At 39.8% G+C, this 27,502-nt stretch overlaps 1 protein-coding gene across 3 annotated transcripts in view; it reads right to left on the bottom strand.

The window, feature by feature from the left end:
* Positions 1–23,006, bottom strand: part of col22a1 (collagen, type XXII, alpha 1) — a 93,692-nt gene extending 70,686 nt beyond the window's left edge. For all 3 annotated transcript variants that reach the window (XM_047383515.1, XM_047383516.1, XM_047383517.1), the window contains exons 1-4: positions 22,820–23,006; positions 12,985–13,133; positions 12,344–12,910; positions 6,375–6,455 (exon numbers count right to left, since the gene is read on the bottom strand). In XM_047383515.1, the coding sequence (XP_047239471.1) occupies positions 6,375–6,455; positions 12,344–12,910; positions 12,985–13,075 (739 nt within the window). In that variant the 5' untranslated portion in view covers positions 13,076–13,133; positions 22,820–23,006. The remainder of the gene's footprint in view (positions 1–6,374; positions 6,456–12,343; positions 12,911–12,984; positions 13,134–22,819) is intronic.
* Positions 23,007–27,502: the final 4,496 nt, after the last annotated feature.

Below are 27,502 nucleotides of genomic sequence, written 5' to 3'. Positions count from 1 at the left end.
TTTCATCACCTAGGCTGAAGTCACCGAGGTGGTTAAAAAGCTCCGCGGTGGCAGGGCTTTGGGGTTGGATGAGATCCGCCCTGAGTACCTCAAGTCTTGGGTGTTGTGGGGCTGTCATGGTTGACACGCCTCTTCAACATTGCGTGGCGGATGGGGACAGTGCCTTTGGATTGGCAGACTGGGGTGGTGGTCCCCCTACATAAGAAGGGTGACCGGAGGGTGTGTTCCAACTACAGGGGGATCACACACCAGGGTATTGGAGAGTCCGGCCAATAGTCGAACCCCGGCTTCAGGAGGAGCAGTGTGGTTTCCGTCCCGGCCTTGGAACACTGGACCAGCTCTATACCCTCTACAGGGTACTCGAGGGTTAATGGGAGTTTGCCCAACCGGTCCACATGTGTTTTGTGGACCTGGAGAGAGCATTCGACTGCGTCCCTCGTGATGCCCTGTGGGGGGTGCTCCAGGAGTATGGAATCGGGGGCCCTTTACTAGGGGCCATCCAATCTCTGTACAAGCGGAGCAGGAGTTTGGTTCGCATTGCTGGCACTAAGTCGGACCTGTTCCCGGTGCATGTTGGACTCCAGCAGGGCTGCCCTTTGTCACCGGTCCTGTTCATAACTTTTATGAACAGGATTTCTAGGCGCAGCCAAGGGCCGGAGGGGGTCTGGTTTGGGGACCAGAGGATTTCGTCTCTTCTTTTTGCAGATGACGTTGTCCTGCTGGCCCCCTCTAGCCAAGACCTACAGCATGCACCGGGGCGGTTCGCAGCCGAGTGTGAAGCGGCTGGGATGAAGATCAGCTCCTCCAAGTCCGAGGCCATCGTACTCGACCGGAAAAGGGTGGCTTATCCTCTTCAGGTTGGAGGGGAGTTCCTGCCTCAAGTGGAGGAGTTTAAGTATCTCGGGGTCTTGTTCACGAGTGAGGGAAGAATGGAGCGGGAGATCGACAGACGGATCGGTGCGGCTGCCACAGTAATGGGGTCGCTGTGCCGGTCCGTTGTAGTGAAGAGAGAGCTGAGCCGAAAAGCGAAGCTCTCGATTTACCGGTCGGTCTACGTTCCTACCCTCACCTATGGCCATGAACTTTGGGTCATGACCGAAAGAACGAGATCCCGGATACAAGCGGCGGAAATGAGCTTCCTCCGTAGGGTGGCTGGGCAGTCCCTTAGAGATAGGGTGAGGAGCTCGGCCATCCGGGAGGGGCTCGGAGTAGAGCCGCTACTCCTCCATATCGAGAGGAGCCAGTTGAGGTGGCTCGGGCATCGGATGCCTCCTGGACGCCTTCCTCGGGAGGTGTTCCAGGCACGTCCCGCCGGGGTAGGCCCAGGGGACGGCCCAGGACATGCTGGAGGGACTGTGTCTCTCGGCTGGCCTGGGAACGCCTTGGGCTCCCCCCGGAGGAGCTGGAGGAGGTGTCTGGGGAGAGGGACGTCTGGGCGTCTCTGCTGAGTCTGCTGGGCCCGCGACCCAGTCCTGGATAAAGCGGAAGACGACGAGTACGAGTATGAGTACGAAAATAAGTGGGATGCATTTGGGTTCAGCCCCCTGAGTTTTTCAATGTAAAGTCACACATCTAGAAACTGAAAATTCTTAGCAAACTTACTCAATCTCACTCAGATTAGATAGTGAGCATCTGTAAAAAAACAACAACTTCTAAGTCATGCCACTGGTTCTTGCCACTGAAAAAAAGCATTCATGTCTCATTGCAGGGTGACATTTACAAATTAGGTAATTTCTTAAGGTAATTGATTGCAATGGATTTTATTTAAGGGGATCAGACTAAATGAGACTTAATTTATTTGCACATCACACTTTTCTGATTTTTATTTATAAATGTATAGAAAGCCAGATCAGAACTATTATCCATGTTTTATACCTGCTTATTTTGTTCAAACACAAACACGTGCATACATGCTTACACCTAATTCAGAGACGAAATTTAACCTAAAATGCAAGATTCATGGACTATTGGGGGAAGTTTGAATACCAGTTGAAAAGATTGGCTTTTGCTGGTAGAGCATGTAAACTCCACCAAAAAAAAAATCAAAGCAGGGATTTAAACTCAGTACCTTTTTGTCATGAGACAATCATGCATCTGTCTAACCCTGAGTGTGGTTCCAATGGCATTAAGAAACATGTCAGAAGAAATAAATTGCCAATAGAGCACCATTTTATTTGTGACTCTGGAAGCTAAAGGTTGAATGAAGCATCATAAATGTTTTGCAGTGTACACTGCAATATTGGTTTGTTTTAAACTTAGGAGACAACAGATTTTCTTGTATAATTTTAAAAGCTACAAAAACAGTAATTTATTAATTGTACCATTTGGCATGTCTGCCAAAAAAACTGTGATTTATCAAATGTTTGCTATAACTCTTTGAGCAGCTGAGCGGAAAAGCGAAACCACATAATTAGCACTCACCCAGTGGCAAGAATGTGAGAATGTGACTGAAAGTGACTGAAAGTGCAAAGTGCTTATCTTCTCCCTGATCAAGAACCCAGAATATCAGTGAAAAGAAACATCACTTAGACTAGTCAGAGTAACATCAGGGACACTTAAACTCTCCTTCCACTTACAAATACTGTAGAAAATGTTTATAGCAGGGTTCTGTAAGTATATATACATAAATAAATAAATAAATAAATATATATATATATATATATGCATGGAGTTTGCATGTTCTCCCTGTGCGTGCATGGGTTCTCACCGGGTACTCCGGCTTCCTCCCACAGTCCAAAGACATGCCTGTTAGGTTAATTGGTAACTCTAAATTGCCCTTAGGTGTATTAATGAGTGTGTGTGTGGTTGTTTGTGTGTTGCCCTGTGATGGACTGGCGACCTGTCCAGGGTGAACCCTGCCTCTCGCCCATAGACTGCTGGAGATAGGCACCAGCTTCCCCGTGACCCACTATGGAATAAGCAGTAGAAAATGACTGACTGACTATATATATATATATATAATTATAATGTACTATTTATAAAAGTAAAATACAATTTGTTTTTCAGCATTTGAAATTTGGGGTTGAATTAGAATAACGGTGGATAAATTAAGTCAAAATACGAAGTATAGATGGTTGTCAAAGACCGTGTATCTAAGAGTAATTAATGACTCTGAATAGACCTAAGGTTTTAACATGTTTCTTTTTAAAGACTTTTACTGGTCTATGTGGCCTGCTGGTCATTTAGCTCCATCAGCATTTCATTTACAGTTTGTGTTACAGTTTTTATCATTTCGCATCTGACATTTTGGGTTAAAAGGAGACATCTTCCACGGGACGTTTCATGGTGGACTTGTTTAGGAAAAAAGCAGAATGTTTTTCACTGAAATATTTGTACCCAACTTTTTAGAATACAAGAAGAAGGCAACTTCCACTTGGCATTTTCTTCCTGTTTTTTTTGTGGACAGAAAGTAGGTATGTTCCATGGGGCTTTGAGCACTTTCTGAATATTTTTTTCTATGTAATTTTTAAAAAATCCCTATGAATTGAAGAGATATGGAATGTTCAAGTACATATTAAGTATGATGTATTTACACAATAAGAAGACAATTTTACACATGGGTACAAAATAAGTGTACAAATTGACAAAGGAGTGAACTGACCTGGAAATGTGGATGAGATGGACCTGCCATAGATTGGTGGCTTAAGCAATTATTTTCCTTATTGTAACAGGGGTCTTTCTGTGTAAATTTTCCTTCTTATGTTTATGTGGGTTTCTACAGCTACTCCTGTTTCCACTTACCAACCAAACACAGGCAGGCTAGTTGAATTGAAGACCTTTATATTGTCCTTGGGAGCAATGTGTTTGGCTAAAGGTGTTAACTGTAGATCCACAACTTGTTCAAGATTCACACTTTGTCTGGCTAAATCCTAGACTGTTCAGACAAAAACAAAAAGTTCTAACAGGAATAAAATACAAAACATAAGAGTTTTAGACCGGGACCAAGAAATCCAATCTTTGGCACAGACTGCTCTATCTTTATAAAACTATGAATAAATCTGGGAACCGACATTAGGAAACAACGCTCAATCAAATGCATCAACCTTTGAGAAACACAGCTCCCTTAATGTTCTGACATCTTGTTCCTTGTTCTTGGATGCAGCATGAGTCCAAACAAGTCATGCCCCTGCATCTGTTTTTTCTGTTAGGATGATGAATGTGGGTGGGAGACAGACAGGAACTCCAGTCCCTCCAGACCTTCTTATAATAACATCCGATCTGTCTGGATAAGTGCTATTCAAGACCTCTGAGAAAAACACGGAAATGCACGAGTCTCTAGCTGTATGACATAAAACATCAACTGACTTTTGTCTAGTGTACCTTAGTTGGAAAAGGAAAAAAACAATTACAGCTGATATTCCCGACTGACTGACAGCTGGTTTTATAGACCTGCTTGCAAGAATTTGACACTCTGTTCCACTCAAATAAGCTGTATTCAGATATTGCAAATAATTCGCATCTTGTCCATCACCATTTCTATTTCCTACCAATTATCCAAAAAGCTGCTAGATAACAATTTAAAAGTTGAAAAGCTGGAGGCTTATTCAATCTTTTCTAACCAACAGCCAGCTGTGGAGCACTCGTTCCTTAATCACTCAACACAACAAGCTTAGACCACTCCAGAAATGTTCCAGAAAAGTGGCCTTGCTTTCATGAGAAGTAATGCTGTGTTTTAATACAATGTTATCTTTTGGCATGTAATCTTCTTACACCCCCAGCACTTTCCTTAAAACATAAAATAAAAATTTGTGTTTTACCTGGCAGGTATTAAGCCCGCTATTTGTGTATTTACCTTCAAAAGGAATTCAGCAGTTTACCTCTTAACTTATATGATAGGACACCAATTTGTTACTGAAAGGATGGGGGCACGGATATTGAGCAGTTTCATTGATAATGAAGTTAACAAAACAAACCTAAAAAGTAAGTACTTTTTAGTTCGTTCATTGTAGTTTAGGTCCATGATTCATTCTTGTGTTTAGATATTTCTGTGACATCCCTGTGTTTATTGACCTCCCTTCTTCTGTTGCCCTGCATTCTCCCTGTCACCAGCTGCTCCATATTTCTCCTGATTAGCACACCTTGTTCATTGGTTCATCCTCCACCCTACCTCTGTATTTATACCCTCTGGGTTTCATTCCTCACCACTGGTTCCTCCTGATTACTACCTGGTCCATGTACTGTATGTATACCTGTCTGTGTTCTGTAAGTTGCCTCTTTTATTATTATTTAAAAAAACTCTGCAACTCACCATGTGGCTCGTGGGCTCTAATCTGCATGTTGGTCCTACCAAACCTCAGCAAACCCTGACAATTTGTTTGGTAAATGGCCAGGATATCTGCTCGGGTAGCAGTTGGCAGCTAAGCAACCATGCTGCTCATAGCCTACGGACTGTAGTAGTAGAACAGAATTACATTAATACCAATGATAACATGTGTTTGTGACTAGAAATATTTTCAAATACATGGATTTGTTGCAACCAGGGGCAAAACTTAGTAGTCTTCTTTCAGTGCAGTGAAGTGCTGTGCCAGTATGTACAGCTGGAGAAAATGTTGGTTCTTTCTCTGGTGTTCTATTGTATCCTTTTTGCTTTACAGAATTAAAACTATATGTTGGAAAGTTTAGCAGTTGTGAAACCATAGCAAGGTTTATCTTGATAATGACAACTGGCCCATGCCTAATTATCAGTTATATATATATAAAAAAATGAAATACTATTTGCTCATAGTACTGCAGTGTTAGATTTGTTGCTAACGTTTTGCTCCCCACTTGGTATTTTTGCAAAGCAGTCAGCTGCTGGCTATGGCTTTACATTGCCAAGGCCAGACATACCTCTCCTCATAGATAAATAAATGGCAGACGTTTCCTATTACTATCAATTTAGCATGTTCCATTTTGATGATGTTAGAGAATAAAACAGATTTGAAAATCCTTTTGATAAATATGCATGACTAGCAAATGGATGAAAGCCAAGATCTGCCCAGAACATCAGCCAAAAACACATGCATTAAAAAAAAAAAAAATGCAAATATGATCTGCACAGTGGGTTGACCCAAATCCACAGCATTTTGTTTTGCAAATGTTTTGAGTTTTTATGATGGCAGTTTTCAATGAGATAGAAAATGAATGTGCCAGGGAGGTAGCACCTTCCAAGTCATGAATAAAAGCAATTTACTCTCCAATCTGATAGCAAAAGGGGAAAATTGCAAAGCTGATGGCATTTATGCATAAAAGAAATGTAGTTTTTTTTCACCGTATAAAACCAGTCCAAAGTAGGAATGTAGGAAACGTTTTGAAAAATTAAGAGTTGACTTTGAGGTTGACTTATGCAGCCAGCTGTCCATGTTGCTGTTGGGAAAGCAGCAGTTTACACATACCTGGAACCTCTTCAAGATCATAACTGGTGCTGTTGGGCTTAAAGCGATCAGGTTGAACCTTCATCTTTGGACACAGGACATCTGGGGAAAAAAGGCAAGAGTCAAGTGAGATTTCCCTGTTGGTTTACATACAGTGCCTTACAAAAGTATTCATCACCCTGAAGCTGAATTTTCTACTTTTTCTTGTTACAACTGCAGACATTAGTTATTTTAGTGTAAATTCATGTAACCAACACAAAGTACAGCATTAATGTGAATTGGATGTAAATAATTTATTGCTTTCAATTTTTTTTACCAATAAAAATATGAAATGTACTGCAAATTTGTATCATGGTACCTTACACTTTGATACTCATAAAGAAAATCCAGCTCATTCAATTGCTTTCAGAAGTAATCTAGTAAGTAAAAAGGTCTGAGGTTTGTTAGATAGGCTGAGGAACAAAGAGCATCATGAAAACCAAAGAAGACATCGACAGCTCATGGGGAAAGGTGTGATATAGTTATTATTAGTTGGGCCCATGGGGGTCAATGATGATGCATATGACTGCAGACTGGGTATTGGCCCAAAATTAGTCATTTATTTTGAGCCTGAATGGAAAATTTACATTTATTGGAACCTGTAAACAATCCCATTGGGGTCTTTTTTCCACCCACATTACCTACATTAGCAAATGTTAGCTGTATAATTTTTAGAATAGCTTATGTTGAGCCCTGTTTGCCTGGCTCTGGGTGTGTTGAAAGGTACAGCTGTTTGTGGTTCAATTAACCCTTATGAAAGAATAGCAAGAAAATAGACGCTAATGAAAGAAAATCGTGAGAAGTCCCGTTTGATGTTTCCCACAAGGGGAAATAATAGGAAAATATGATCTACTGCTTGCATTGGTCTATCACTTTAAATCCTAATAAAATAAACTGATGTCTGTCGTAATGGGACAAACATTTGGAAAAGTGAAATGGTGTGTGAATACTTTTTCAAGGCACTGCAATATTAGGTGCTCACATGCTAAAGATAACCATATGTCTTCCTATTTGAGATTTCATTATATGTTAGGCTTGTTTTTTTAGAAGACAGCCACCTAAGAACCTCCAGAATGCTAAAAAAAACAATAGTATTTTATGCTAAACTGCTTAAATAAGAAATAATATATAAATATAAAATAATGTCAGTAAATCTAAACACTAATAGTGGTATGTGAACTGAATAGCATTTGTGCAGACAGACTGTTCTCTCCTGCCACCTTTCCTGTTTGATGTGCAGACGCAGATGTGGTTGAAAAGGGTGGTGATGGTGGGGATATGGTGGGTGACACTTCCACACTGGAAAAAGAGAGTTTCATATTTCCACATACGCATATTTTAGTGATGGTGGTGACAGAGAAAGAGAACACCTTCGGGTTAAGTTGTTTTTGGCTGGAGAAGCACTTTTAATTTATGTCAAGACACTGGCATGATGACTACAACAGCATGAAGTGAGAGGTGCTGTTGAGTTTAATAGATTTAAATGGTCATTGGAGATGCTACTTACAACTAATTACAAACTACAAACTAATTAATATTTACAATTTCTAGACATGACTGACCCAGCTTTCTAACTCCTTCTTCCCTTTTTCTCCCTCTTTTCTGCTCCATACATTTTTAGTTTTCCCTGTTAGAATACATTTTAGATAATATTCTTGCTGTTGATGCTAACTGAAATCCCAAAAATAAGTTTAAACATTAAAACGTTGTTACATGTGATAACTTATATATAACATATACATAACATAAATATATATATAACATATACACTACCGGTCAAAAGTTTTAGACACACTTTCTTATTTAATGGTTCTGGTTATGTTTATGACTATTTATACTTTATGTAGATTCTCACTGAGGGCATCAAAACTGTAAATGAACACATATTGAATTATGGTGCAAACAAAAAATTGTAAAAGACCTTTAAATATGTTTTATATTTTTATTTTTGCTGTAATGACTGGAATATTAACCTTTGGCAGTCTCTCAATTAACCTCTGGGAAGTTCTTTCAAAACCATTTCAGGTGACCCCCTCCCCACCCCCATGATAAAGAATACGTAAATCGAAGGGACTGTAGAGGAAGACATGAACATATATTTATATGGCTTCTTCTTAAGCAGCTTGGCAAAACAAAGCTGATGCAGAAGCTTCACAAATCACTCCACACCAAAGCAATACAAGAATGATATTTAGGAGCTTAAAGGCCTGCATGCTTGTTTTTAAACAATGGTATGAAGAAGATGGGGTTCTAGTGACCTACAGTAGCATTGGACAGAAAGTGGAGAGAGCCAGTGGAAAGCAACATGTCCATATGTATGGAAAGGGTGACATTTTTTTGCATTACAAGCCTAATAAACATGCTTAAATACACTACAGATATAAATATACTACAGATACGCATCATCCGACACCACCAGACAATGGTGTTCAAACAGTCCCACACCAGGTGAAAGGTGAGCTTTTACCATTTTACTTAATTTGTATTATTACATGAAAAGATTATATTTAGATCTGCATTGTATTTGTAAATACACCTGAAGATGGAGGATGCAGAATAGAAGCCAGTAGAGAAAACTCCAGGCAGATGCTGCCAAATGTTTTTAATTGAGACATATATTTGCTGCAGCTTCAACTTCTGCAGCAACAGACATTATACAGTAACATGAAGTAGAGGACAAAGAGAGACAGAATGAAGGCAGACAGCATGAAGAGAGAGACCCTGAGGGAGGCAGTGACTGTGACAACAATAAGGTTTTAGTCAGCATCATTGCAAAACCAAAATTTATTTTCTAACTTTGCTCTTATTTTTAGTTAAGTAATACAATTTGTCTGCCACAACATTGTTATGTTAACATCTATGTCTATATGTAGTATAGCCTATTATTAACATTAATGTAAAACATAAAAATGAATGCTCATCACACATTATAGGCTCGATTGCAGGCAACAACATCCATTCAGAGTAGTAAAATGAAAATATCATTATGACCATTAATGGCTCTATGTGTGCTCCCATGACCACCAGTTGTAAATGTTCCTTGTAACTGAACTGAACTGAACACTTCAGCTTCACTACTGGGATAAGCATGTGCAAAATATGTATTATCAAACCCTGCAATTTTGTAAAATCACAGTTCTAAAAATCTTCATGTCATAAAAGCTCTGAACAATTTACAAGTTGGTTCTGAGGACAACTTGGCTTGTTTTTTTCTTTCCATCCAAAACTAAGATGGTGCCCAGTGTGACAACCTTAGGAGCAAATTTGCTGTTGGTATTTGAATTCCTCTTACCCATTTGACAATGTTTGATATCGAATTGGAGGCTGCTACTTTATACTTGTCAAAATCTAAAGTCTACTTGAAGTTTCCTTTTTTCAAAGATAATGGATAAGATTTAATATGTGTTTATAGTGCTAGCAGGAAGACCAAGAATGACCATTCTCTGAAAATATAGAAGTACGTCACTTTTCTGTAAAGAGGATGTTGCTGCACAGTTCTGAATCTTAAAATGCTAAATAACAGAGCAACTCCCTGCAGTTGTGGCTGTAAAGGTATAATTTGGGGATGTGAGTGCAAGTTATATTGGAAGCAATGTAAAACCTGCCTTTGCTTCAGCGTTATCATCCTACAGCCAATATTTTCCTTTCTCTTTCTGCTGCCTCTGGTTTGAAAAACATTTAATTATTTGTCCCCTATCACAATTTTGTCTAAAAACTCTTAACACATGCCAGGCTGTGACTTTTTGTCACCGAAGATCACACGTTCAAACTTACTAGCTTAAGGCCACACATATTCTAAAGAGTCACTGCAGGACAAACAATGTCCATTTTTAAACCAATAGATTAAAAGGTGAATACACTTCACATGTATCTGAGTTGGGGCGCTGGGCCCACATGAAACATTAGAACTGTAATTTTCTGAGTGAAAATAACTGGCACTGCCCAGTGAGCCAGTCACACTGACCACAGATGCATTTGGAGGTTCACTTGCAGCGATTTTTAAGATTGTAGGATGAAAATTCCAGCTTTTTGTTTTCAGTAAATTTAGCCCATGGTTATTTCAAGACTCGCCATGTAGCATTCTTCAAATTATACAACCTACATTAATAGTTACCAGAGAGAAAATGTATGGACTCAAAGTAAAGTCGGAGGTCAGTGGCTTTAAAATGAAGCTACAAGCCCCCCTTAAAAACTCTAGGAGTGTGTAATTTGGAAGTGGTTTGTAAAAACTAATAAATATATTTTACACTCTGAGTAATTCTTTTTGGGGAATTCTTTACTTCTGCCTATAGTAAAAATGTATAATTTATGGCTACATCAGATTGAAGTAGTAGTCACTGCTTATCAGTTTTGTTTGTGGTCTTTGACTTATCAGATATATTTCTTCCTGTTTAGTCTATTTTGAAAGTATAGTTTGGGGGTTTGGAAGAAGGGTTTTGTGCAAAACTTATAAGTTGTAATGTCTTTCCTCTATAAAGAAATGTCTTAAACCACTCAGCTTGGAATATCGGCAGGAGGTACAGACTGCAGCAATAAGCTAACAGAAAGCAGTCTGAACAGCATTTCAAACAAAGTAAATTTGTAGTATTTAAAACAACACCAAAATCTCAAAAATCCTGTTGCTGCTCAAATGACCTTCATACCATAATAGAATTTGAGTAAGAACACCATTCATAGAGAAGTTAATTATTTACAATGAACAAGGAAAGGTTCGGGATTTTCCAAGTGAGATTTTGGTAAAAGGTTATAAGCAGTAAATCTCTTACTACCAGCAGATAACTCTATTGGGCTCTTAATTGAGTTTAAATCCAAATTAGCCAGTCCTGTAGGCTGAAACTCCCAGCTAGCTTAAGACGGACCAACAGTAAAGCAGATTTCTACTACTATAAAACAGTTCAGTTTCAAAAACATCACAATGGTTTATGCAAATGCTACTAAATTAAGCATTTAATTATTAGAATTCACCTTTATGTCAGGCTACATGTTCTGAAAGTGAAAACCTCGATTCTATGGTAGAGAGATTGTCCAAGAAACCATTGCAACCATTGCTTTGTTTGTATTTACTCAGAGGAAGATGATTAATTACACAGAAAAGATGATTTTCAAATACAAAATAGAATATGTAAAAAATTTAAAAGTAATCAATTAATCCTATTATTTCTCTCTACATATTTCACAGGAAGATCACTGGTGGCAACCGACGACTACATTATTTTCCCGTGTGAATAATCATCTGCAGCTTTGTAAATAACTGCCCGATCTAGATGTGTGCGACAGTTTATAGGTTCACTAAATCCGGCATAATGTTTTGATATTGGAGTTGCTTTAAGAAAGTATAATTCTAGTATTAGCACCCGTTTGCCTAGCCATTGGCTTCGACCTCCAGGATTAGCTTCCCTGGAGTTCTACTAAAATAAATAACATCTACTAGCAGGAGGTCACTTAGAGTTGATTTGGTTTGATCAGGGTGCAAAATGAACTGTGACCTACCATGGTGTCCAACAAGTATAACCATGAGAGTGTGTGAACTACTTTCTAAGCCTGTCCACATGTGTTGAAAGAATTTTCTTAGCACAATAGTGGAAAAACCACTGAGGTTTTAAGAAGAGAGGTTTTCCAGTGCTAAACTCCTCTGCTCAAAGGCAGCAGTCAAGAAGGCAACTACACCACAGATATGTCTCGTTAGGAAATTCCTTTTTGAAAGAGCCTCCCTTCACAGGCTACATGTTAGATCAAAAGAAGATAGCACCGAGTGCATGTGCAACCCTCTGTAGTTGGGGTGGGGTTTTATGGTTAGGGTTGCTCCTGCAAGTGGTTGAAGGTTCCAATAAGAGACTCATTAGAATGAATCCACATTTAGAGTGAGGTTGGCTGTACATTGTGGGGTTTCAGAAAGAGGCCATGCAGCACACAAGGTTAGTAATGGGTTTAAAAACTGATGAATGACTTACTCTCACACAGCCTCCTCCTCAGTCTGCCCCTGATTTTATCAATGGCGTTGAAGTCAGTCACGTGAAAGACGTGGGCATTCTTTGGCTCAGCTGCGATTTCCTCCAGCTCTTCTTTCAGAGCCTCCCCGATGCCCACGGCGAACATTCGGATGCCAGCTTTGGCAGCTGCCTTGGAGGGTTCCAGAACATAATCCTGACTTCGGCCATCTGTTAGAAGGATGGCCACCTTTTGAATGCCTCGCGCAGGCGGCCGTGCTCCGTTCTGCTCCATGAAGATGTTGTTAGTGGTGTAACTGATGGCGTCCCCAGTCATTGTATTTCCTCCCAGGTAGCGCATGTTACGGGCAGCTTGCTTCACATCTTCCAGGGTCCTGTATCGATCCAGGGTAAACTCAGTGGTCGGTGTGTCACTGTAGCGAACCACTGCCACTCTTGTTTTGTCAGGTGCTACGTCAAAAGACTCTACCAGATTGGCTACCCATTGCCTAATTTTCTCAAAATTTTCTTTTCCCACACTGGATGAGGTATCAAGGATAAATGTCAAGTCATAGTGGACATTTTTACAACCTGCAACAGACAAATACATGAGGATCAGTCAAAAAGACTAAACTGGGTATAAATCCTCATTTTGATGGTTTTACCTGCCCTCTGTGCTTCCACTCTCTCTCCGGAAAGAGTCAAGGCCAGGACAAACCAGACAAGGGTGATCCTAAATCCCAGTCTGAATTCCATCTCGGCCTGGTCTTGGGTCTGTTTTGTTTAGCTTTCTACCACCATCAAGTTCCCCAGTCTGTAGAAAGGTCAGTGGAGACATCAAACAATGACAATTATGTTGCAAATTAAAATTGTTTTGGAATCTAAAGTTGTCTGTTATGTCTTTTTATTCCTTAATTAGCAGAAGTTGCAACAATTTGCCTTTAGCAGGAAAACCAAAGAAGTGCAAGTGGTTGGAAAAATGTTTTTTGCCCCACCTGTGTCTGCCTTTTTGTCACATTTACATGTTTTAGATCATAAAATACATTTTAATGTCAGCCAAAGATAACCTAACTAAATACAAAAAGGAGCCTGTTCTAGGTCCAGCCACACCATCTCAATCCTATTTAAGAGTGGACTTTGACCTGACCACTCCAAACTGTATTCTTCTTTTTCTCATAAGCTGCATTGGCTTTCCCTGGTATGTAATGGAATATGACATTTCCAAAAAGTTTCCCTTTTGTCTTGTCTGTCCACGGAATAGTTTCCTGGGGATCATCAAGATGTTTTTGTGCAAATGTGACTTTGCTAAAATTTGCAACCTTTTTGGATAGGTGTGTAACTCTGATGGATTCCATTGTTGCCCAGTCTCTTTCTTATTGTTGAGTCATGTACATTGACTTTGAATGAGGCAAGTGAGGCCCACAGTGCAGTAGATCTTGTTCTGTGTTCTTTAATGATCTCCTGCTTACTGTGGTTCCCTGGATTCCCAAAGCTTTAGAAAGGACTTTATAACTTTTTCTATATAAGCTAGATGTCACAGACTTTGATTTTCATCTGCTCCTGATTGCTTTCAGATCAGGGCATGATGTATTGTTTTTTGACCTCTTTAATCACAGCTGAGTCATTATTTAACAAAGGAAAATGTGGTTTGGATAGATTTGTTGCCTTAAATGAAATGGAATCAAATGGAATCATCATCTGAAAATTGTACACCTCCTGTGGAGCTGAAATATTGAGGTGAAGCATTTCTACAAACATTGCATGTCATAGTTGGGGGTTTTTGTGGACCAAAGTGCAGAGACAGGTGAGGAGACGACAATGGCGAGCAGAACGACGATTGATTTCAAATCCAATACTGGCAAAGCAGAAGGCAGGCAGGCAGGGTGTACAGTGGGTATGCAGGAGTCCAGGTCAGAGTACAAGAACAAAATGAAGAAGTTGACAAAGGAAGGTGATGCAACAAACCAGCGAGGAAGAAGGAAAACAGCCCAACTAATATACAGAGGGTAATCAATGTGGAACAAAAGACAGGTAATCAGTAGAACTAGGGACAGGTGTGACATAGGAAGCAGGAAGGCTGATGGACAGGTGAAACTAATACAAAGACTAAACCATGGGAGAAGGGACTAATTAACAAACTCAGAGAAACAGACCTAAGCAAACTATAACAACCTAAGATATAAGAATCTGGCAAATAAGAATGAACAAAAAAAACAATAAAGGAAACCCTAACTGCAAAAGTAAACAAACCCAAACAAACACTCACTGAAACTAACTTGGAAGGGAGCAGAGAAAGCGAAGACTAGAATAAATGTAAACAATAAGTGAAACAAAGTATAGTGGCATACAATAACTACAAGCTAACGTATAGAAGGAACTGAAACAATAAAAACTAACACGGGGAACTAAACTAGGGATAAGGCTGGGAAGAACTACAAACATAAAGGAAGTAAATAACTGAAGTGGAACAAATCACAAGAGGAGGAACAGGGCAAAGAAACTAATAAACTAGAAGAGTGCAGCAATAACAAATAGCCTAACCATAAACAAACACAGAGACACTAAACAGGAAACTAAACTAGAGAACCCAAGGAAGCAAGAGAACTGTAATAATAATAGTAATAAGAATAAGAATAATAATGAGAAAACCATTCTAAGTAGTAAATAAATGAGAAAGCAACCTTACTAAAACTACGAGGAAGTAGAGAGAACAAAACTATCAGGAAACAGAAGGAAATAAACAAACATGACTACAAAACCCAAAGAAATAGAAACACGTAACAGAAGAGTAAACAAATGAAAAACCACAACAAAGTCCAAAATGGCAGATCCTGACATTGCATCCACATTTTAAATTTAACAAGAGCCTTGTAGAAAACCAAATTAAAATTGCATTAGCACTTGGTAAATCTGAAGATACTCTTTGCTTAATCTCAAGCTTTCCTACTTTTTATCTTCGGTATGAAGCTTGGCAGGAAATGTTCTTCGTTCTCCGAACATGATAATTGAAAGCTAAGACTGAAATAAACATCTCTTTAGAGGATCAAGTGAATTCTCCATCCAGAGAAAATTGGACTGGATGGTTGAAACTCAAAGCCAAACTATGTATTTCTATCCACCCACAAAGACAGAAAAAGAAGAAACCAGGGTAATCAGAATCAGAATCAGAAAAGCTTTATTGCCAAGTACGTTTTTGGACATACAAGGAATTTGTTTTGGCGTAGTCGGTGCAATACAATACAAATTAAACAGTATAAACATATCTACAATATAATATAAATATATGTGCACAGTTTTAAGTGAGTGAGAGTAAGTATAGAGCAGACGTGAGCTTTGCTGATGTTGCACGATCTGATTAATTATAAAACCCAGACGAAGATACAATATCTAGAAGACAATCAGACCTGGGCTTCAAAGTGTTCCTTTTTGGTCATCAGTTGGATTTATTTATTAGGCTGTTGGGCCTTAATGACACTCACAGGATCGCAACATCTAATCACATCACTGTTCTTGACTGTACACCATAAATTGTGGTGCCTGCTGTTGCTGAGGGACGAACATGTGACTGACTCTAGCCTAAACAAGGACTCATCCTGACAGGAAGACTGTCTCATTGTGGGGGGTTGTCTTGGGGATGTTCTGGAAAGTTTGAGTTGTGGTCAAAAGCAATCGGTCGGTCGGAAAGCAGTAATCCCTCACGAACTGAGAGGCTCTTTACCATTGTTCACCTTGTTTCAGAACAGTAAGATATTTCTGCTGACCTCATTGTTCATTCATTAGTCTTCCAGAGCAAACAAGCAACCGAAACTTTCTGCTTGAATCAGGAAAGAGAATTAAGAAAATATGTATTTTGTTATTCATTGGTTCAATGCTGCTGAACATAAAGATGCTTTGTTTAACGCCTGAATGAAACTCCCTTAAAACTATGATTTGAAGGACACTGTTAAGAATGCCTTTGGAGAACCCGGAGAAAACACAGAGAACCTCATGCTGTGAGGTGATAGTGCTAACCACTACTCCACCATTCATAGTCAGCTTTGGAGGTTGCTAAAGAAGGTTATTCATCAAGATCCACCTCTACAGTAATTAGGACAACATTTCAGCTGAACATTCAGCTAACATGAATGCAGTTAGCTAAATGCTTATAATGTTTAAATGTTACTCGTTAAAGTTTTTTATTAATTTCACCGCCCAGATCATTTCTTATTCTGCCAGCAACATTACTATAAACTGTATCAACCATACGAGCTGAGGTTTAAACTGAACTCAACAAACTCAACATTTGTTGTTTTCAATATTCAAAGATTCACAAAGAAAAAAACTGTCTCTTTTAAATTTCTGATGCTGTCAGGACATTAGGTCAACTATCCAGACTCTTGAGTGTGAATACATTTATTTATGTCTGTTTTTTTACATTACTATTTTTTTAGCAGTGAAAGTTATGAAAACAGAGGTTTGCATTTGTATACAGCTTACATGAGAAAATATGGATAAAAGCTGAACCACAGTTTGCTGCAATTACAGCTGCAGGCATTTTGGGTTTGTCTCTACTATCTTTTGCTCATGTTCAGTCATATTAGATAGTGAGCATCACTGAACATTAATTTTCACGTCTTTTTAGTTTTTTGTCCTGCTGGAAGGCAAACCTCTGTCTCAGTCTTAAGCATTTTAAAGTCTCTTAACATGTTTTCTTTCATGTATTTAGCTCCATTGATATTTTATATATTCTTTTGCCATTCATCCATAAAGGCAAGATTTGTGGAGTGCACAACTAGTAGTTGTCCTTTCCTCTATTTATACTGAGTTTAGATTACACACAGGTGATAGACTGCATTAGACAGGCAATTGGTTTCACAGGATTTTATTGACTGGTATTAGAGAAAAGAATATTGAAAATGTATGCATTCCACATTTATAGATATTTTATGAATTTACTACTTTGGATTAGTATATAACATAAATCAGAATCAGCTTTATTGCCAAGTAAGTACATGCAAACAAGGAATTTGACTCCGGTACACTTTGCTCTCTGGTTTTTGTTTTTTGCATTAAAGAGTATACATATATACAATATACAAGTATACACATATATAAATAAAAAGGTGCAATTGCAACACCTGTATGCTGTTGTTTGGTACGCTATTAAATGTTCAACAGAGAAACAGCCTGGGGGAAGAAACTGTCTCTGTGGTGGCGGCCTGAAGGTAAAACTCTAAACAGTTTATGTGCAGGGTGTGTGGGGTCTGCAGATATTTTTGCAGCTCTTTTCCGGACCCTAGACCTGTATAAGTCCTGGATGGAGGGAAGGTCAGCCCTGATTATTCTCTCTGCAGTCCTGATTATTCGTTGCAGTCTGGACCTGTCCTGTTTTGTGGATGAGCTAAACCACACTGAGATGGATGAAGACAGGACAGACTGAATGATAGTAGTGTAGAAGATGACCAGCAGCTCCTGTGGAAGGTTGAACTTCTTGAGTTGCCTCAGCAAGTACAGGTCCTTCTCAAAATATTAGCATATTGTGATAAAGTTCATTATTTTCCATAATGTAATGATGAAAATTTAACATTCATATATTTTAGATTCATTGCACACTAACTGAAATATTTCAGGTCTTTTATTGTCTTAATACGGAAGATTTTGGCATACAGCTCATGAAAACCCAAAATTCCTATCTCACAAAATTAGCATATTTCATCCGACCAATAAAAGAAAAGTGTTTTTAATACAAAAAACGTCAACCTTCAAATAATCATGTACAGTTATGCACTCAATACTTGATCGGGAATCCTTTTGCAGAAATGACTGCTTCAATGCGGCGTGGCATGGAAAAAATCAGCCTGTGGCACTGCTGAGGTCTTATGTAGGCCCAGGATGCTTCGATAGCGGCCTTTAGCTCATCCAGAGTGTTGGGTCTTGAGTCTCTCAACGTTCTCTTCACAATATCCCACAGATTCTCTATGGGGTTCAGGTCAGGAGAGTTGGCAGGCCAATTGAGCACAGTGATACCATGGTCAGTAAACCATTTACCAGTGGTTTTGGCACTGTGAGCAGGTGCCAGGTCGTGCTGAAAAATGAAATCTTCATCTCCATAAAGCTTTTCAGCAGATGGAAGCATGAAGTGCTCCAAAATCTCCTGATAGCTAGCTGCATTAACCCTGCCCTTGATAAAACACAGTGGACCAACACCAGCAGCTGACAAGGCACCCCAGACCATCACTGACAGTGGGTACTTGACACTGGACTTCTGGCATTTTGGCATTTCCTTCTCCCCAGTCTTCCTCCAGACTCTGGCACCTTGATTTCCGAATGACATGCAGAATTTGCTTTCATCCGAAAAAAGTACTTTGGACAACTGAGCAACAGTCCAGTGCTGCTTCTCTGTAGCCCAGGTCAGGCGCTTCTGCTGCTGTTTCTGGTTCAAAAGTGGCTTGACCTGGTGAATGCGGCACCTGTAGCCCATTTCCTGGACACGCCTGTGCACGGTGGCTCTGGATGTTTCTACTCCAGACTCAGTCCACTGCTTCCGCAGGTCCTCCAAGGTCTGGAATCGGCCCTTCTCCACAATCTTCCTCAGGGTCCGGTCACCTCTTCTCGTTGTGCAGCGTTTTCTTCCACACTGAGGTGCCTTGATATAGTACTCTGGGAACAGCCTATTTGTTCAGAAATTTCTTTCTGTGTCTTACCCTCTTGCTTGAGGGTGTCAATAGTGGCCTTCTGGACAGCAGTCAGGTCGGCAGTCTTACCCATGATTGGGGTTTTGAGTGATGAACCAGGCTGGGAGTTTTAAAGGCCTCAGGAATCTTTTGCAGGTGTTTAGAGTTAACTCGTTGATTCAGATGATTAGGTTCATAGCTCGTTTAGAGACCCTTTTAATGATATGCTAATTTTGTGAGATAGGAATTTTGGGTTTTCATGAGGTGTATGCCAAAATCATCCGTATTAAGACAATAAAATACCTGATATATTTCAGTTAGTGTGCAATGAATCTAAAATATATGAATGTTAAATTTTCATAATTACATTATGGAAAATAATGAACTTTATCACAATATGCTAATATTTTGAGAAGGACCAGTACAGTCTCCGCTGGGCCTTCTTTCGAACAGTGTCTATGTGTGAAGACCATCTCAGGTCCTCAGAGATGGTGGTTTCTAGGAACCTGAAGTGGTCCACAGCCGACACGGTGTTGTTGAGGATGGTGAGGGGGGTGTATGGGGGTGGTGCTCTCCGAAAGTCCACCACCATTTCCACAGTCTTGAGTGGGTTGAGTTCAAGGTAGTTCTGACTACACCAGTGTACCAGCCGGTCCACCTCCTGTCTGTATGCAGATTCATCACCGTCCTGGATCAGTCCAATGACAGTGGTGTTGTCTGCAAACTTTAGGGGTTTCACGGACGAGTCCACTGAGGTGCAGTTATTTGTGTACAGGGAGAAGAGGAGTGGGAATAGAACACACCCCTGGGGGGAACCAGTACTTGTTGATCTGGTTCGGGAGAAGATGCTCCCCAGTCTCACCTGCTGCTGTTGGTCCGTCAGGAAGCTGTTGATCCACTGACAGGTGGAGGCTGGGACGTTGAGCTGTGTGAGCTTCTGGTGGAGGATGTCTGGTATGATAGTGTTGAAGGCCGAGCTGAAATCTACAAACAGGATCCTGGCGTACGTCCCTGGGTGGTCGAGGTGTTGCAAGATGAAGTGTAGACCTAAGTTGACAGCATCATCAGCCAACCTGTTTGCTTGGGAAGCAAATTGCAGGGGGTCCAGCAGGGGGCCTGTGGTGTCTTTCAGGTGCTTCAACACCAGCTGCTCAAAGGATTTCATGACCAAAGATGTCAGGGCTACGGGCCTATAGTCATTTAATTGTAGAATGGTGGGTTTCTTGGGCACTTGGATGATGGTGGATCGTTTGAAGCAGGAGGGGACCTCACACTTCTCCAGTGACTTGTTGAAGATCTGGGTGAAGATTGGGGCGATGTGATTTGCACAGGCTTTCAGGGAAGACGTTATCAGGTTCTCCAGCTTTCTTTGTTTTCATGCACTGAAAGAGCCTATTTACATCTTCCTCAGAGATCTTTAGTGCAGGCAGAGGATCTGAAGGTAGGGGGTTGTTTTACGGGTCAAAATTGTTCCTGAATGGGATGTGGAGGAGTTGGTTTGAGGTTTGAATGGCTTCCTGTCTGCAGTAGAAGCCATTCAGACGGTTGGCCAGGCGAGGATTCTGTACAGGATGGGTGGGGGGGCTCCTGTTGGCAGTCAGGTTTCTCAGACCAGTCCATACAGCTGAAGTGTCACCAGTAGGAAGGCTGTTCTTCAGCTTCTCACTGTAGCTTCTCTTGGCTGCTTTGATCTCCTTTGTTAGTTTGTTCCTGGCCTGCCTGTACTGCGCCCAATCACCACTGCTGTGAGCTTCTTCCTTTTCCCTGCGCAGATTCCTGAGGTGTGGAGTAAACCATGGCTTGTTGTTCCCAAAGATGCAGAATGTCTTGGTCTGCACATACATGTCCTCACAGAAACTGATGTATGATGTCCTAACCCTAACCACATCAGTTAGTTGGTTTAAGTCAGTGGCTGAAGTTTCAAAAACAGTCCAGTCTGTGCATTCAAAGCAGGCCTGTAGCGTCTGCTTTGATACCTCAGTCCACCTCTGAACAGTGTGAACCTTGGGTCTGGAAGCTCTTAGTCTCTATCCAAACAAAAAGCTCAGCAGTTTTGTGGTTATAATATGACACAATGCTAAAAGGTACAGATATAGTGTAATTTGCACTTTTTTGGTAGTTCTGTCCTAACTCTGCAAGATTATAAAGACAAATGTGTTCTCAGTCAACCTAATGTGTTGATGAGGGTTTTAAAGAAACACAGAATTAGATAGAATGAAGGATTAAACATTTGGAGGTTCTGGAGGAATAAACAGCAGCCAACTGTCTATAGCTGTTTCTATGTTTGAAGGTGGAATAGTGAATGCATTATACACTTTAATTTTGTTATCTGATCCCACTTAGGGTTATTTTTGCTACTTGCTTTCACTGCTGCTATTTATGAGCAAATTAGGAATGCGAGCTGAATTACTCCAAACACTTCAAATTAGGGTGCATTTAAAAATCTGTAACATGAACTCTGGCCAGAGGTCAGTAAAGAAGGAAAGAAAATGCAGAATGCTACATTCCTTCTGCACCAAACCAAGAGATTTAAACAATTTTTTAAAGAAAAATGGTCATCATTTTCTGATATGGTTCATAAATCAGAACTGTAATTTAAAGAATCTGAAAATAATTAGTATTGCCTGACCTACCCTAATGGCAAAAATATGGAAAAGGGCTTTTGTACAATGTGTTTTGAAGAATATATTTTCCGAGTGGAAGTGGAGTTAATATATTACTACAGTAGGATTTTCAACTGGAGCTGATCAAATGTAGTCCAGATCCCTTCAAAGTGTTGAAATAACCCTTTAAATTCATCACCAAATAGCAGTTTTGAATCAGATACTAACTTTAGCATCATGATCCAGCGTTTGTTCTTGGTCATGTTTTCTTAGAGCACCTAGACTGTGTCCAAACAGGGCATCAACATTAATAAGAAACAGACATGAAACTTTGTTTAGTTTTTTTGTGTCTTTGATCTTTGAGTCAGCATGCCCTCCTTTAATGTAGCGCCCTGGGCAAAGAGCCATATCGCCCAGATCATAAACCACTTCTGCATGGTTCTAACTTAGTACCTGGCAGTACCACATTTATTCAGAAGGCAGTTGGTTGTACTGGTTCTTATTTATGGGTGTCACATTAAAAGGGGCTGAATACATGTGCACGCCACACTTTTCAGGTTTCTATTGTTCTTTATTCGTATGCACTAATATATGTCATTCTCTTTCATAAAATTCCAACTCAACACAATGAGATTTAGAGTGGTAACATGACAAAATTGAACGAAAAGCTTAACGGGTGTGAGTACCTCTTCAGCGCACTGTACAACTTTGTACACATTTCGTACCTTTCCTCCCACAAATAAGAAATCCTATTCAAATACAACTTCTAGGTCTTCCAGTGGAGTAATCCTATATTTTAATGAGGAGATAAAGTATCTGAGGTGACTGCTGTTTTGCCTCAATCAGCATCTGTACCTGAATCCAACTTCCTTAAAAACTGCACTTCTGTGTCATCAGGCCTATTTCCAGTTCCTCCCTCAGCGGCAGACCTGAGACCTGCAGCTTAAATGTCTAAAACAGAAGCACCACATTTATCATTCCTCAGATGTAAGAAACAGAACCCCTTGGATTTTTTTAATGCGTAAACAGCTCTAGGAGAGGGAATGTCAAAGCAAGTTTATTTGTGAAGCACATTTAAAGTAACAGGAGATGGATTAAAGGCAGTAAAATAAAATAAAAGAGTCAGGAGTAATAGATGGCAACAGACAATTAAAACCAGTGTTTCTCAAAGTATGTTTAACTCTGTGCACTGTTTTTTTGAGGAACAAAACAGTAATATAAGGTGGATGTTTTTTCTTCCTTACCTGGCCGGTAAATCAGTCGCACTAGAGGAGTCTTTCTATCTTTGCCTCCTGTCTGTATCAGCACAGCAGCAGCATCATTATCAGGTGATAATAATCCAAAATGTCCCCCCTCCTGCAGACACCACAAATCAAGCAGAGCTTGATTTGTTCCAGGGCGCCAGTCCAGTGTACAAAGGTTTAAGAAGTGTTTGGAGGTGATCTCCAGCAACCTTTCAGATGGGTGGACAGTGTGGGAGGGAACAGCAGAAAGGGAAAGTGTAGGGTTTCACTGGAAGACGAGGTGGCTTCTGCTGTTCTCCACCGCCTGTGGCCTGTACATAAAAAAAAGTCTGAGAGGCATAGCCAAATATAGAGCCAACTTTCTGGATATTTTTGTACTTTTTTTCTCTCTCTGCTGGGGCTGCAACTAGTCGAACAGCTTCCCTCAAAGATGAGGCACAGCAGTTGGATAATGGCCTCATACTGTCCGACCTGTGCCGCTGTGATTGCCACAGAGGAGCCACCCTTGGATCTGGTGGTGGGCCGGGCTGTTATGGTTTCTACCCGGCCAAAAACTTGAGGGGAATTGCTTTATTTAGATTGAGAAAATGTCTATAGAACACTCCTGCTTATACCTTTGTGTTAGATGCACCATCTGAGATGCTCCTGTGTTTTGCTTTATTACTGAAATTGTACATTTTCCTTATTTCCAAAGTTAATGGATTATCAATGATGTATTTTCAACTATTTTTTTAATATTTTGTTACGTTACAATCACACTTTAATGTGATTCACCTGTTTGGGGATTTTAAATGGTAAACCAACATAATTGTGAAGTGCAGGATAAATTATGCAAAGTTTTCTAAAAATAAAACAAAAATCTAGAGCGTGGCATACATTTTTTACTCAAACTCTTTCATTTTAATACAACTAAATAAAGCTGTGCCATTAATTAATTGCTAAATTATCCTAATCAGAAAATAAAATCGACTTGGTGTAATTTAGTCTTAGTGTAAATCAACCTGTTCTGTCAGGGTCTCTAGGGTTTGTTAGGGGCATTAAGGTACAAGCAGGTTTCTGAAGATCAAGGAGCAAAGCAGAAAGGTTAATGACCAAGTTGTGGAGAACTTTAAGGCAGGTTTAGGTAAAAAACATCCCCAACCTTTAAACGTTTCACAAAGCACTGTCCAATGTATTATCTGAAAATGGAAAGAGTATAACACAACTGTAAAGCTACTAAGACATGGTTGTACACCTAAACTGACAGACTGGGTGAGAAGAGTTTTAATCAGAGAAGTTAAAAAAGGCCATGAGGTTAAGAGTGTCAATAAAACTATTGTAATAAAGTCATAAAAAGTCCCATTTGCAGTTTGCTACAAGCCATGTAGGGAACATTGAAGATGTGTCCCCAGCAGATGTTTATTAGGTGAAGGACCAAATTGCAGACAGGAGCTTGGGCAGACCATAGTGAGGATTTATTGATAAAAATGTAAAGCTTACAGGAGAGCACAAGAAGAACAGGATGAGTAACATGGGCAGAGAAAACAGGCATGAAAACAGGAAATATATCTGGCATCAGCGAACATGGAAGAATAACAGGAACAAATACTAAGATCCAGCCGAGACCAATGAGAATGAACAAGCTTATATATACTGAGGAAGATGTGGAGAAGAACATTGGATACCCATGTGTTAATCAGGAGATAACATGGAGCAGGTGATAGCAGAAGGTAAGCATGGGAGCTAAGGTAGAGAGACTAATAAACATGAGAAGCTGAACTAAGGCTCAAGGAAACCCAGGAGAAATATCTAACAGGAAATAACAGCAAAGAACAAGAACACATGAATAAACTAAGAAACTAAACATAAAGAAATGAACTCATAATGCAGCACCTTTCTAACAAAAATGAGCACATGGTAATGAATTGAATAAGATAAGACCTTAAGAGCATAACAAGGAAAAGATCTCAATACAAAATCGTGACTGAAGAAGGTCCCTGAGTCAGAGGAGGCCAAAACCTTTTTTGGTATACACACAAAACACCATGTGTAGTGGAAAACTAGCAAAGAACATCGCCCTGAACACACCATTCCAATGATCAAACGTGGTGGTGACAGCAACATGCTGTGTGGATGCTTTTCTTCAGCAGAAGCTAAATACAGGATAATCCTGAAAAGAAAACCTATCAGAGGCTGTGAATGACTTGAGGCAGGATGAAAGGTGAACCTTCCAGCTGTACAACGACCCTTAACATACAGGCAGAGATACAATTAAATGGTTTACATGAAAGCATAATGATGTGTTAGAATAGCCTAATAATAGCCGAATAACTAATTTCAAAGAAGTGTAAACTGATGTCCAGAGACACTCTTCATTTAATCTAACTGAGCTTGAGCTGTATCACAAAAAAGAATGGGAACAAACATTATGTCTAGATGTACAAAGCTGGCTGCAGAACTGGAGACTTGTAGTTATAATTGCAGTGAAAGGTGGTTCCACAAAATAATGCTTTGTGGTGGTTGAATGATTTGATTCGTAAAAACAAACTGAAATTCATTGTATTATTTTACTTCCACTTTGCAACTATGCTCTACTAGTGGTTGGTGTATCATATAGAATCCAACTCATACATTGAAGTTTGTGACTGTAAGTTGACAACATTTGAAAAAGTGATTTTAAAGGGTATAGCAACTGTTGCAAGGCACTGAGTGCATCAACATGGTCCCTGGAGAAAACTTGATGTCAAACAGCCGCCACAGTTTGCTTTCAGACATCCTCTTTCTCCTCTGCAATCTCTTTTATCACAAGTTGTAAATAAAACCTCCTTAACATGATCCACCAGTTGGATGCTTCTAAAATTACTGACATGCACTCTGATTTTATGCAGAGCTTACCAGGAACCAAAATGTGCTAAAATGCAGTATCAATATGTGAATGTCATGAACAACAAACAAGATGGCTATTACGTCCAGGGATATTAACTGTGTCTTTGTAGCCAAGGAAATGAGGCACATGCCAGGCTATGTATAAGCTCAGTGTAGAGAGGATGGGAAGTGGGCTGATGGTTTGGGACAGATGCACGATGTGAGTAATTGTGTACGTCTGATGAACCGTCTGTTGCCATGAGTGAGACGGCTAAAGAGGTGACCAGCACGCGGATGAGCACAGGGCTGCAAGTCCCGGGCAGCGTTGGAGAAAGCCATCTGGTATCTGACTGACAGCCAGCTTCAAACCTAATACCTCAGATGGGAAATCTTCTACCAAATATGGTGATGTCATTTATGTGTAAAAGAGGTGAAGCTAAATCTTTAAAAGATACAGAAGAACTTTCACTTTGCTCCTATAGTTTGCTCTGCAAAAAAGACAAAGATACTGTTTTATAGCCTCATAATGACTCTGAGCTATCAAATGTTGAATATTTTAATGAAACAGATGAATATTTTAAAAACAGCACTACAAAACAATACTATGTGTAGGATAGCTCCCATAATTTAATCCTGTCTGAAAATGTTGTGTGGATACCTGCAATCTACCTTACAAGCAACAGAGGGCACCACGTCTAGTCTTAATCAAGGGTCTATGAGGAGTTGACAATTATTCTAATTTGAGCTCAGAAAACGTCCAATTGACTTGTCACAATCATGTAAATTTCTTGATGAAAATATGATTTTAATGGGGATGGTAAAGCTCAGTAGTAGCACGACAGAGCTGCTTTGAGAACGACTGGGTGTTTGCAGCCTCAAGTTTATAAGCAAAGAAGATGGACTACATGAATAACTTATATTTTGTCAGCAGTACAAACATTAGTAGTTCTGACACAACATGCAACCATCCAGATAAGGTCTTTTTGCTTTTCACGAAACCTGTTTTGTGTTGAAAGACATTGCAGGCTACTACTACAACTACAGCTTCAACAGCATGGTTCAATAAGAACTGCAACTATTACAGATATATAAAGCTCCAGACTCCTAACACTTTACGGCCCATGGGGCTCTGATACCCCACAGCCCTTTCTGGTTCCTGCTTAACATTGTGTTAGGTTAACACACGGTATTTAGGGTTTGAGGATAGAGTTTGGTGACAAATACGATTGGGTTTTAAGAACAACAGCAAAGAACTAATGATCCAAAAAAGGTGTGGCTGAGTGTGGTGGAGGTCTGAGAACGACTGCTGGTAAATGCTTCTCAGGTCTCATCTTGGACTTCAAGATGGCCACCGTTTACTTTGGTTTAATCTTGGCCTTACGTCCATCATCACAGAAAATAGTGAGATGGTTATAAACTACTGTTAAATTAGGGAAAAATGTTGCAGTGCCATAGCTGTCAATAAAAAATGTGTGTTTGTAACCATAATTAAATCCAACATAGCAGTCAGAAGAGGAGGGTATTTTTATTTTATAAAAGCAGGACTAGGAAAAAAAGGAATTTTGAATTCATGACTGTTGGTTTTATCTCCTAACTTCACCTACTCACAAAACCAGTACAACATGTTGTTTACAATTACTATCCCAATTAGTTATTGCAGAAAAATTCTAAATTGTTATAAAATGACCTGCTTCAGTTTGTTGGTTCATTTAACATTTGCGAGGGTAGGACTCTGATTAGTGCAAAGACAGCTGGACTTTCTCAAGTCTTTCTGAATAAATTCCTTGAAAATATTTCATCAAGTATACATCACTGTCAAAAAACTTTGAAAACAGTGAA

This window comes from Girardinichthys multiradiatus, chromosome 13 (assembly GCF_021462225.1).
Source record: "Girardinichthys multiradiatus isolate DD_20200921_A chromosome 13, DD_fGirMul_XY1, whole genome shotgun sequence".
NCBI classification, from domain to species: Eukaryota; Metazoa; Chordata; class Actinopteri; order Cyprinodontiformes; family Goodeidae; genus Girardinichthys; species Girardinichthys multiradiatus.
Note: the sequence above shows the minus strand (reverse complement) of the source record. Positions and strands in the feature narration are given on the sequence as shown.